We start from the raw sequence: 13,050 nt of genomic DNA on the forward strand, positions 1-13,050 counted from the left end.
CATTAAGCAGCAGGCGGGGAAGAAGCTTTGCGTTGTCAGCAGGGAATTATCCCTGCACGGCTTGGAATGAAGAGGAGTTTGAGCCCTTAATAACTAGGGTGGCTTGGGAGCCTGAATGAACTCTGCTGAGGGCTCAGATGACTAGCAGCCTCTTCAGTTCACTACCACGAACACCTTGTTACAAATACACCAAAAACAAGCCTTATGAAACAGGCTGCTAGGAAAGAAAATGAGAGGCAAATGCTGTACCAAGTCTTAGCACTTAAAGGGGCAGGTGTGGACTCTGGATATAGCTCAGTGGTAAGAGTGCTTGCATAATGAGTGCAAGACCCTGGGTCCCCTCCTCAGTGCTGCTCAAAAAGGGGGAAGGGCAAGTGTTGCTGTGCCATGAAAATTGTGCACAAATGGTACTGATCTCCAGAGTTCTGTTTGTCAGCTAAGGGCCAGGGAGCTATGCTGACTAGGGACCATGTTCATAAGAACATCACTTGGTGGGCTGCATTCCAGAAGTATGACAAAGTTGATGACAGCATGTGCTCTTTAAATAGCAAAGTGGGCTGGGGATATGGCTCAGTGGTAGAGTGATTGCTTAGCACATGAGTCCCTAAATTCAACCCAAAGAACCACCAGATTATTAAGAGCTAGGCATGGTCGCTCATGCTTGTGGTCTCAGCACTTGGAAGACTGAGGGATCACCACGAGTTCGAGGCCAATCTGAGATACAGAGTGAGATTCTATCTCCAAAAGGCACACTTCCCCCCTCAAAAACAAAAAACAAAAAGTTTGTCTTGGATTTAGGCTTTTGGGGATTTGTTTTATTTTGTGTTATGGTGCTGGGAATGGAGCCCAGGACCCTACACATGCTAGGCAAGTGCTTCCCACTGAACTAAATCCCTGGCTTTTTGTTTTCAGGTTTTGGTTTTGTGTGTTTATTTTGTTTTTGAGATAGGATTTCATTAGACTTGTCTTAAATTCAAGGCAATGGCAGGTATGAGCTATCACACCCAGTATTTTTGTGTTTGGGAAATGTAAGCGGTTGAAGCCTGTTCTGAGAAAACGCTGGGGCTTTCCTGCCAGCCCCTCGGTGAGTACCACAGCACCCAGGCATGGGGGTAGGAGCCTATAATGAGTTGAACCTGATGTTTACAAATGTTCAGGGATATGATGCTGCAGTGATGCTCTAAGGCACCTGAATTGTCACAGCTTCACAAATGAAACCTTACTGGAGGCCAATAAACAGCAACTCAGCTTCTACCCCAGGTCACCTCCTCTCAGTGGCTACATACCTGGAAGACTCTAGCACCAGTAGCCCTTCAGAGAAGGGACTAGAGGCTATAGGAATGGTGGAAGAGGGATTTGAGAGGACTGAAAGGAAAAGGTAGAAATCTTGCAAGAAGAACCTTCAAGCCTAGAAACTATTTGGCTGCATTACTCCTCCTAACTTTTTTTTTTTTTTTTTGGTTTTTTTAAGACAGGATCTCCCTGTACCCCCCGCTGTCCTGGAACTCACTATGTAGACCAGGCTGGCCTTGAACTCACAGAGATCCGCCTGGACCAGGCTGGCCTTGAGCTCACAGAGATCCGCCTGCCTCTGCTAGGAGTGGTAGTGTACACCTTTAATACCAGCAGAGGCAAGCAAATCTTTGTGAGTTCAAGGCCAGCCTGGTCTACATAGTTTCAGGCCAGCTGAGACTACAGGGACACTGTCCTAGTTTGTTTCTCCACTGCTGTGACAAAACACTGACCAATACCAACTTGGAGAAGAAAGGGTTTATTCGGCTTACATCTCCCAGATCACAGTTCATCAGAGAACCCAGGGTAGGAACTCAGGGCAGGAACCTAGAGGCAAGAGCTGGATGGAGCACAGGCCGTGGAGGAACACTGCTGACTGATTGGCTCCCCTGGCCCCTGCTCAGCCTGCTTTCTTATGCAATACAGGCCCGCCTACCCAGGGGTGGTACCACCCACAGTGGGCTGGGCCCTCCCACATCACTCAACTATCAAGAAGGTGCCCCATGGACATGGCCACAGGCCAGTCCAATGAGAGTAATTCCCCAATTGAGGCTCCCTCAACCCAGGTGTGTCAAGTTGACGCTAAAGCTATCCAGCACAGAGACCCTGTCTCAAAAAAGACCAAAAAAAAAAAAAAAAAAAAGGTGGGGGGGGTGGTGGCTGGAGGATATAGCTTAGTTATAGTGTTTACTCTTACCCAAATAGCAGTCCACCAAAACATTTCAGTCACTGTCTTGAGTGCCCTTGTTTCTGTAAGAAAATGCAAGAGAGAGTGGGTATCTGAAACTGACCTAAGCTTATCTATCCTTGCCCCACAGATACACTGCAAGATGCTTTGAGCTGTTGGGTGGGACTTTGACTGCATGGCAGGAAGGGTATCAGTTTCCCACCTTGCAAATGAGAAAAATGGGCCAGCATCCTGAGCTAGGTAAAACCAGAGTGAAAGCCCAGGTCTTCTGACCAACACCAGACTCCTTCTACAAATACAGGAGATGGTCCCTGAGCCCTATGAACCAAGTGTGTCTTGAAGTAGGGTCAAACTCTCATGGACTCCTTCTCCACTGCACACTGCAGATGGCGCCAGAGGCCAAGCAGCTCCACCACCTTGACCAGGCTGGGTTTCCAAGTAACTAAGGGACTTATCAGGCAGGGCAGGCAGCAGTCCAGTGATACACCTGTGCCAATACAGGCTCCTTCTTTCAGCCTCTCTTCCTGAGCACTTGATGCTGACAAGAGTCAAAACAGAAAACTTCGTGCATTCTTTACCACCTCCAGGTCCTTGAGGGGATGTCATGGTCAGAGGCATTTGGGCCCCAAGTCTCTGAGACAAAGGAGATGGCTGCTGAAGCCAGAGGCTGGCTGGGAGCCTGTGAAGTCTTTGCTCCTCCCCAACACATTGTCCAGCTCCCTTTGCACACCATGTGCCTCCCAGAACTGGGCTTCCTCCTCCCGGGCCTTCCCCCCAATTTCCTGTTTCAGGGAGACAGCTGAGGGTTGGGGGTTGGGGATTGGGGGTAGGGGTTAGGGGCTGCTATTGCTCAGGCAAGCCAAAACTTCACTGGGAATAATTTGAAACTAAATCTCAAGCCCTTTGGAAGCTTTTCATGAAATCATTGCAGGTTTATTAACAACAGCTGTGGCAGCACATGACCAGGATCCCTACCCCAGAATCACAGAAGGGGGCAGCTTGCAGCTTGCCATTGCCTGTCACCTTCTAGTGAAGAGAGAAAGCTAAATGAAGTCACCCATCCTTCACACATGGTCACAAGAGCCTGACCAGCAGGCAAGCAAGCGACCAAAAGTCAGAAAGATTGGGGCACAGGCTCACAAGGACTTGGAAGGTCTTGGCAGGAACAGCTTCTGCACCAAGTGCTCAAACACCCATTTTGGGACCCTGGAGCTGTGGCTGGTGATTACTGTTTGTATCTGACCTGCAGATGCTCCCTGCCTCTCCTCCACCACTAGTTTCTCTTCTCACGTTTTCTCTGTCCAGACCCTGGGCTTCTGGTTAAAAGACAAGCAAAGGGTTGAACTTTGCTTTTCTATTATCAATGAAAACCTCTGATGATTTCTACCTCACTTCCTGTGAGTTTCAGGAACAGCTAGCACCCCTACTTTCTCCCTCAAACTCTGGGCCCAACTCCCCACCCACACACTTTAGAGCCAGCCTAGTATGTGAAGCAAACCCCTCAGGGCCTTTTGTGTCCTGCTGAGTTCAAAGGAACTTAAGGATCTGTGGGGCAGTGAGGCTCCATGTTCTTTTTATTTATTTTTATATTTTGGTCTTTTTGAGACAGAGTCTCTTTGTAGCCCCAGCTAGTCTAGAACTTGCCATGTAGACCAGGCTGGCCTCAAACTCACGAAAATCACCTGCCTCTGCCTCCCAAGTGCTGGGTTTAAAGGGGTGCACCACCATGCCCACCTTCCACATTCTACTTTCATTTTTTTCCTTGACTGCTGCTTTTAGAGTGGCCTGGCCCACCCTTGGGTTTTTCACATACTTCCTAGTTCTCAGCAAATTCAGTATGTCTAAGGGCTTGCCTTCCTGGAGCAGCTGTGGCGGTCAGAGGTATTGAGTGGCTCATTTCCACTACAACCTGATGTAGCATCACTGTCTTTCTTTTGAGACACTGTTTGTTTTGGGACAGCTTCATCACTGACCAGCATCTACTCTCATATTAGCTGGCCCTGGGCTTCAGAAAGAAGCCCCCTGTTCATGTGTTTAAAGTAACTCCCTTCTTCACCCCCTCCCCAAGAGCTTGGGAGGAGCCAAAAAGAGGACAGAGAAGGGAACTTACCCAGGCCTACTGCAGTTTTCTGCAGCCCAGGGACTGTAAAGGGCCAGGCAGAGTACTATAAGGCCCTGAAGAGCCAAGCACTGGTGTCTGTAAGTCTAGATCTTGGGCCTCGCTTCACTGTGCCTCTCTTGTCACCTAGAGTGACTCTTAGCACATCCCTGTACCTCCCAGCCTCAGTGTCTTATAAAATCTTCCAGTCATAAGCCAGGTGCATGGCATCAAGTGCAGAAGCGGCCTTCTCGCATGGAATTTTGGTAGGTTTTCAGTGGAGAGTCAGAAACAACCCTTAGGAATATATCAGCATGTTCTCAGGAGTTAGTTCTGGTGAGAAATTATCATGGTTAGCTGGTTAGTTTTGATTTTGCTTACTTACTTGTTTGAGGGTTGGTTTTTTTTGCTTGGTGCTTTGTTGGTTTTGTTGGATTGGTTCCTACCCCCAACAACAACAAAAAGATGTCAGACCCAGGGCCTTGCCCATGATAATGGAAGCATTCTACACTGAGCTACACGACATTCTCTACCCTTAGTAATTGTGTGTGTTGCTTTATTTAAACTTTTCCCGAGATTGCTTTAATAAATGTATATTCGGAAGAGTCATACCATTGGCCCTTGGTATCTAAGAATTCAACCAACCATGGATTGAAAATATTGTGGGGAGGGGCTGGAGAGATGGCTCAGAGGTTAAGAGCACTGGCTGCTCTTGCAGAAGACCTGAGTTTGATCCCTAGCCACCCACATGGCAGCTAACAATCATCCATAATTCCAGTTCCAGGGGAATCCAGTGCCCTCTTCTTTCCTCCTCCAGCACGGCAGAACACAGTTGCACTTAACATACATTCAGGCAATACACTCATACACATAAAATAAAAATAATAATACTTTTTTTTTTTTTTTAAGAAAATATTGAGGGGAAAAGGCATCTGTTTAGGACCAGGCAGAGCCCGAACAAACATAGCACCTGACTTGGAAACCCGTGGCTTATGTGTGCATGCTCAGGCTGTGATGGGTCTGCCTAGCTAGAACGTCAGAGTCCTCAGCACTCATGTACTGGGTGCTTCTTAAGAGACCCTTCATTTCTAAGCAGAGCAGTTTTCAGAATGAACAGGCTCCAGATGGGGGTAAGGACTAGACACCAAACTTGGCTCTGGAGCCCCGAAGTTGTAGGTCTTCCAGTCACACTCATGCACACCCTGTAGCCATGGTTAGGCAGGCACTAACCCTGAGGTTTCCTGTAAGTGACTCAGCCCCATAGGCAGGAGGACAGGCTTGCTGTGATCCCCCTCCTAGCCTGTCATCCTCTTTCCTCCTATTGTTGCCATTCCTAACAGCTGGGATATGTCCTAGCTTTGCTCCATGGCAAGCCCTCTCCCAGTATCCCTCCCCCCAAATGACCTGGAATGTCTCTCAAGGGACTCAGTGACCCCATCTGTTACCAGGCCAAACCCAAGGGCCTGAACCAGCCGTCCCATTTTTTTTTTTTTTTTTACATTATTGATTTTTCTTCAGTTGTGATAAAATAGCAGATAAAAATTGGTGTATGCAGCCAGGCATGGTGGCGCATGCCTTTAATCCCAGAGCTTGGGAGGTGGAGGCAGGTGGATCTCTGAGTTCAAGGCCAGCCTGGTCTACATAGTGAGTTCCAGGACAGCTGGGGCTACAGGGAAACCCTGTCTCAAAAAGACCAAAAAAAAAAAAAAGTTGGTGTATGTAAGTCAAGCCTACCTCAATTTGAGTAACTGTGAACTGAAGGGAAACTGTTGGAACTGACCTCCACCCCAGTGAAGTAGAAAGTGCCCCAGAATCCAGCATACTACCTAATAATGACCTTTTGTTCTCTTTTTCTTTTTTTTTAAAGGGTGGGGGGTGGTGTTTGTTGTTTCTGTTTGGTTGGGTTGGGTTGGGTTGGGTTTTTTGGGGGAGGGGTCTTTTTGAAATAGGGTCTCCCAGCCTATCACAGCCCAGGCCCTTGTATAGACCAGGCTGGCCTCAATCTCACAGAAATCCACTTGCCTGCACCACAATGCCAAGAGCTTTCCATAACACTTTTTAAAGTTGCTAAACACAGCAAACTGATGCAACCATTTTGTCAAAGTTGGGTTTTTTTGGAGGGGGTGGTCTTTTTTGAGACAGGGTCTTCTTGTAGCCCCTGCTGTCCTGGAACTCACTAGGTAGACCAGGCTGACCTCAAACTCACAGAGATTCACCTGCCTCTGCCTCCCAGGTGCTTTCTAAAGGCATTCGCCACCACACCTGGCCAAACTTTGTTTGTTTGTTTGCTTTTGAAATGGGGCCTGGCTGAGTGGCCCAGGCAGTTCTAGAACTCATTCTTTCCTGAGGTCTGGGATCACAGGTCTACACCCCGCACACAACTAAAAGTTGAGGTCTGAACATCTTAACTGGCAATTTATTCATGATTCATCATAAGTCATAGCTGAGCCCCAGTTTTTAATAATGTAGACTTGTCTTGGTCACCAAGGGCATTGTCAGACTCCCAGACAGGAATTCAGGGAAGCAAATGGTCTTGAGGACACTTCGTGTATATCAGGGAATGATCCAAAGGAAAGAGCTGGAGGAAAGGCTGGGCTAGCCACTGCCTTTCCTCAGGAAGGGCTCTCACTGGCAAGCTGGGCTCCTGCCCTGAGTCTGTCAGAAAGCTCTACTCCCCTTGCCATTGCTATGGGCATGGGGGAGAGGGCACTCAGATTGGATTCATCCATTACTGGGGACTTGCCACAGGAAGCTGGTGGGGAGATGACAGGAGGCATCAACGTGCACATACACACCTTACCACTGCCATAAGCCTGGAACAGTCTACCCAAAAGGGAAACCTTCCCTGTCCCTCCCTCCCTCCTTACATTCCAGTCATCCTGTCCGACAGTGGAGAAAGTGAGGCACAGCAGGCTTCTAGCTAGGCAGTCCCATCACCAGCTGAGCGCTTGGCTGCTAGAACCGTGGCTTTCTGAGCCAGGGCTGTGTTCAGGCTCTGCCTTGTTCTCACCGCTCTCTTTTTTTTGACCTGCAAATATTTTCCTTCCATGGCTGGTTGAATTCATGGATCTGGAGAATTAGCTGTATCACTCTTCTCTTATAATTCAAAACTGAGTCTGAGGAGCAGAGCCAAGAGTAGCCAGTCTTCACCTTAAGTTTCCCAGCAGGAAGTCCACAGTAGAGAGCCAGCTACAGCTGTGCTCAGGATTCAGGTGTGTTGGTTCAGTGAGGCTTATGTCCTTGGCCTACCTGCAACATCCAGCAGAGAACCTCCTGCACAGAAACTGGTCTGAAAGCTGAAGGAAGAAAGGAACACAGCCCACCCTTGAGCTCTTTAGCCTTAGGGCAGAGGAACCTTCAGCATTCCTTAACTGTTTGAGTGATACTGTGGAATAAAAACATTCTTGGGCTGGTGAGATGGCTCAAAGGGTAAAGGCACCTGCTGCCAAGCCTGAAGACCTGAGTTTGATCCCCATGACCCACATGGTGGCAGGAAAGAACCAACTCCTGAAAGTTGTTCTATGATCTCTACTCACATGCTGTGGTACACACACAATAGTAATAAATGTAAAAGTGGGGAGGGGGCCATTCTTCTGAGTCTTATCTCCTCCCAGCCTAACTTGGAACAAGTCACTTTATCTAAGACCTCAGGTTTGAGACTGGTTGATCATGTAACCCAGGCTGACCTCAAATTTGCTATGTAGCTAAAGATAACTTTAAACTCCCAATCATTCTGCCTCTATTTCTTTTTTTTTTTTTCTTTTTTTTTTTTTGTCTTTTTGAGACAGGGTCTCCCTTGCAGCCCCAGCTGGCCCGGAACTCACCATGGAGACCAGGCTGGCCTCGAGCTCACAGAGATCCCCCTGCCTCTGCCTCCATTAGGCTTGGAATGAATAACATTTAGGTCACTTTCTTCGTGTGCCATTGGAGACCTTAACCATATCTCTTGGATCTCAGGCAACACCACATTTAGGTGTGTAAGCAGAGAGGTAAGGATGATGTATGGTAATGTAGTACTGGTCTTTATGTTAATAAATGACCAGTCAGGAAACCATTCTTTCTCAAACTATAACAAAGTCATTTGTACAAAAAAAAAAGCCAGACATTGTGGCACATGCCTTTAATCCCAGCACTCCAGAGGCAGAAGCAGGCAGATCTCTGAGTTCAAGGCCACCCTGGTCTACATAGTGAGTTCCAGGCCAGTTGGGATTACAGGGAGACCCTGTCTCAAAAAAAAAAAAAGTCACTGTGGCTATGTATGATGGCTCACACTTGTAATCCCAACATTCAGTAGCCTGGGGCAGGATACATTGACATGAGTTTGAACTCAGCCTGGGCTATAGAGTGAAACTGTTTCATAAAAACTCACTGAGATATGTATTAGGGGGTAACTCCTAATCTATATCTTTTTTTAAGTTCTAAAATGTGTCCTGTTTCCCACAGTTCTCCCATCTGTTAGTAACAAATGCTTACTTTGTGCTAAGTCCCTTATAGGAATTGACATATTTAACCCCTATAAGCAGCCTATTTCACAGAGGACCCCAGAGACTGAGCCCCAACCCAGATTCGATTTTTGAGACAGGGTTTCATGCAGCCCATGATGGCCTTGAACCCACTATGTAGCCAAAGATGACTTTGAACACTAGATCCTCTTGCCTCCACCTCCCAAGTGCTGGGATCACAGGCATGCGCCATCATGCCTGGCTATTTGACTTCTCATAACTCTTGGAAAAGCTTCAAGAACATTCTCTTGGCAGGCCCTCATACATACTCCCAATTAGTTCAGTTGGTATGTTAAATTCTGCTGGAGTGCCATGCCCTGCACTTGCTGGATGTGAGCCCAGTAAGCTCATGGCCAGGAAAGGTATCCCCCATCTTGGGGTTTTTCAATCTAGTAAATGGTCTTTCAGTTCCATCATAAACTAGAAAGTCAGTTTATAGGCACTCAGGAGTAGGCCAGCCCCATTGCTCTTGCATGAAGCAAGCGCAAGTAGGTGGTTGTCCCAGGACAGCAATCTGATTCTCCCTCTGCGGCATGGTGGCACATGCCTTTAATCCCAGCACTTGGGAAACAGAGATGGGGGGATCTCTGTGAGAGCAAGGCTAACCTGATCTACATAGCAGTTCTAGTCCAGCTGTGGCTACAGAGAGACCCTGTCCCAAAAAAACAAATTGCACTTATTTTGAACTTGCTAGGTGCTGAGTGAGTTAGGGGAGGTGAGAGAGACAGCAGGCTTGTTATCCAGCTGTGCTCTTCCCCACCACCCAGGCTCTCTTAAAAAGGAGCCACCAGGAGCCACAGGCAGCTTCCACTCAACAGGACCTGGCTGAGTTCTGGGAGGTAGCAGACCCTATACAAAGGCCTGCTGTGCCCAGAGCTGTGGAGTGGGGAACAAAACTGCTCAGGCTTTTAGCTCTTCTCACATCATCTGCCCTCTGCCTTCGTGCAGCACAGTGAGAGCCCAGACAGTTGCCTTCTTGACAGAGACACTCCAGCAATCCAGACTCTCACACCTCCTTGCAAAAGGGCCAGCCAGCTGATGAAGAAAGATGTGATTTGGGAAAGAGGGGTATAGTTAGCTACCCAATCCCTCTACCCCATGGCCTCATTCCCCTTCTCGTTCTCCAGGAGGATGATGAAAAACTAATCGAGGATATCCAGAAGGAAGCTGAGGAGGAACAGAAAAGGAAGAATGGAGGCAAGTGTTCTCCCTGGGTATATGTGGGCCTGGAGGATCCCTGTCCCTTGAAGTGGGGGGCAGTGTCCAGACCATGAGAAGTCAGGAAAAGCCATAGGTTGTTTTGGCACCCCTCAAAGAGGAGGAGCTCCCAAGAGTGGGTTTGGGCTCTGACAGGAAATAAAAACCTAAGTAAGGAGGCCATGGCTCACCACCATGGAGGTCACTAAGAGAGGGACGGAAGCTGCCGTGAGCCCCTGAGGCTCTAAGCAAAGGTGTCATGTAGGCCATACTAAGCTGGACCATGGCAGAGTGACCGAGTGACCCTTGGGAAAGTAGTTGTCCTTTGGTGTCTCACTTTGACAGGTAGTGGGTGTCTCACACTTGACATAATACCTAGCCTACTCCAAGAGCCAGCTCTTCTTTTTTTTTTTTTTTTTTTTTTTTGTTTTGGTCTTTTTGAGACAGGGAACAGGGTCTCCCTGTAGCCCCAGCTGTCCTGGAACTCACTATGTAGACCAGGCTGGCCTTGAACTCACAAAGGTCCGCCTGCCTCTGCCTCCAGAGTGCTGGGATTGAAGGTGTGCACCACCACACCTGACAAGAGCCAGCTGTTCTGGGTCTAGAGGAGAGTATGCTGAAGGTCAGAGGTAGCCCTCCTATTCTGGGCTGTTCTACAAGCTGCCCAGCCCTGGCACAGCCAGGGTTCTGCTTGCAGGCAGAAGTCCATTGGAGTTGGTTCAGCTTGTTCACCTCCATTGAATCCTACCTCTCTTTTAGAGAATACCTTCAAACGCATTGGGCCTCCACTGGAGAAACCACCCGAGAAGGTGCAGCGTGTGGAAGCCCTGCCTCGGCCTGTCCCGCAGAACCTGCATCCACAGATGCCACCCTATGCCTTTGTGCACCCACCCTTTCCCCTGCCCCCTGTCCGACCCATGTTCAACAACTTCCCCATCAATATGGGCCCTGTGCCCGCGCCCTATGTGCCCCCCCTGCCCAATGTGCGTGTCAACTATGATTTTGGCCACATGCACATGCCGCTGGAGCACAACCTGCCCATGCACTTTGGCCCTCAGCCACGGCATCGCTTCTGACATCCGTAACCCTGGCCAGCCCCACTGAGTCTGCGGGAGAGCCCAGCCTCACCTTCTGAGTCAGGGTGAAAGTTCCTCACTTCCCTCTTAAGAGTGAGCTCATGCCCTCCTGCTCCTTCCTTGGCAAGGGCCACTGTTCCTCCAGTTCTAGTAACCTCTAGGTGCCAGCTCTCACTGGACCAGAAGTGGGGCATCTCCCTAGCTGCCGTCTTGGTGTCTAGACAGTGGCCCTAGCTGTGAGGTAGATCCCAAGATCATTTGCTCCACCCCTTCCCCAGCTGACAGAGCCTAGTGGGGAATGTGGCCCACCACCCCCAGGCCAGGGCTTTCCCTTTCCTGCCCAAGGCCCACTCAGGTCAAAGGGCCTCAGAATCGTCTGTGGGCAGGTTTTGTTCTGTTGTTATCTAAAGCAGTTGCTCCTGTTCACATAGTTTGGGCTGAAGTTTTTTTGTGGCCTGTGGCTTGTTTTAAGTTTGCCTCCATCCTTGAAAAGTTAGGTTGAAATTATTTCCCTAGGGCCAGCAGCTGCTGAGGGTTAGTGGTCCTGATACTTAGACACCAAACAAAAGGGCCTTTTTCCAAAGTGGTCACTTGTCTGTGGGCTGCCCCATTGCTGGAAGAAACCTTACTGTCACCAATCTGGGATGGGTAGCTTCTCTCCCAAATGTTTTGGGATTTCACCAGGGGTACAGATGGCCTATTAGATCTGTTTCTGTCACAGTAGGCCTCATGGCCACCCACCTATTGCCTCAGTGTTCAACAGTGGGGGCAGGCAGAGGATGAGGTCCCAGCACCAGAGTAAGGGCAGCTGAGAATCTGCTCTGGGCTTATGTGGGGTCCTGCCATGATCCTATAGCCTTTTCCCCCTCCTTCTGGACCAGGTCTTTGCACTAGAAGATGTCACTCCAGCCTGTTTGTTGAGTGGGGCCAGCAGTAGACTTTCTCACCCTATGCTGGCTGTCCTTGTCCTGTTGTTGTGGGGTGCCAGCAGATTCAGAGTGCATGGACCTTGGAGCAGGACAATGCTCGGTGTATTCAGAGGTATGTAGGAAAAAGCCCTCCTGAGGTGCCTGTGGATCACTTGAGCTATGCTACTAGCCTAAATGACAGTGCCTTGGAAAAGTGGGCCACATGCTGCATGACAGTATCCCACGGGCACCTTAAACATTAGCAAACTCTGCACTTCCCAGAAGTCCCACGGGCAGGCCAACTACTACTCAGAGGCCTTGTGAGCTGCTGGGCTGGACTGGACTGGACTGGGTCTTAATCCTACCCAGTGTCCCCATCATGTTGCTCCACCATGGGGCCTCAGAGACTAGATGAGGAACCTGACAGTTTCTGGGACAGGTAAGAAGAACCAACTAGGCAGGTAGCATTCAAATCTTGACACTGGGAAGGGTGAGGCCAGTGGGGCTATTCCACCTAAGGCCAAGCCTGAGGCATGTCCTTAAGATGCATTCTGTCTTTGGTTTCACATGGCTGCAAGGGAGGCTGCTGCTGCCTGTCTCCAGCAAAGCCTCTAGTCTAGTGTGACTTTCTAGCACCTCATTGTTCAGCAAGGCCGGGGAGGTAAGGGGTAGTGACTCTGCCCAGCCAGCGAGGATCACAGCTTCTAGTGCCGGAGCCCATGGACCAGCCCTATCAGGACCAACAGGGATCCCCAAGGCAGCTGGCACTTAGCTCTGGGGCCCAGGCTGCCCCCTGGCTTGAGAGACTTGTCTACCCTCTCCTGATGTATTTGCCTTAAAACTGGAGAAAATCTAGTATTTGCACTTAGCAAAAGATTTCAGAGTTTTAAAAAAAAAAGTGCATGATCAGTCACTTTGTACACACACAAAAAAGATTTCCTAGTTAGTTAAATGTTTTTCTTTACCTTTTAGTAGTAAAAATAAACTAAATCTGTTTAAACTACTGTGTGTAAAAAGCTTGTATCATATGTAACTTGAACTTTTTGTAAATAAATGTTAGTGCGCTCTA

General features: G+C 48.8%; 1 protein-coding gene across 5 annotated transcripts in view; it reads left to right on the forward strand.

The window, feature by feature from the left end:
- Rnf216 (ring finger protein 216) overlaps window positions 1-13,050 on the forward strand; it is a 147,884-nt gene extending 134,834 nt beyond the window's left edge. For all 5 annotated transcript variants that reach the window (XM_008851366.3, XM_008851365.3, XM_008851369.3 and 2 more), the window contains 2 exons: window positions 9,928-9,997; window positions 10,757-13,050. In XM_008851366.3, coding sequence (XP_008849588.1) covers window positions 9,928-9,997; window positions 10,757-11,073 — 387 coding nt within the window. In that variant the 3' untranslated portion in view covers window positions 11,074-13,050. The remainder of the gene's footprint in view (window positions 1-9,927; window positions 9,998-10,756) is intronic.

Source organism: Nannospalax galili, unplaced genomic scaffold, assembly GCF_000622305.1.
Source record: "Nannospalax galili isolate Female #2095 unplaced genomic scaffold, S.galili_v1.0 scaffold664, whole genome shotgun sequence".
Lineage (NCBI taxonomy): Eukaryota > Metazoa > Chordata > Mammalia > Rodentia > Spalacidae > Nannospalax > Nannospalax galili.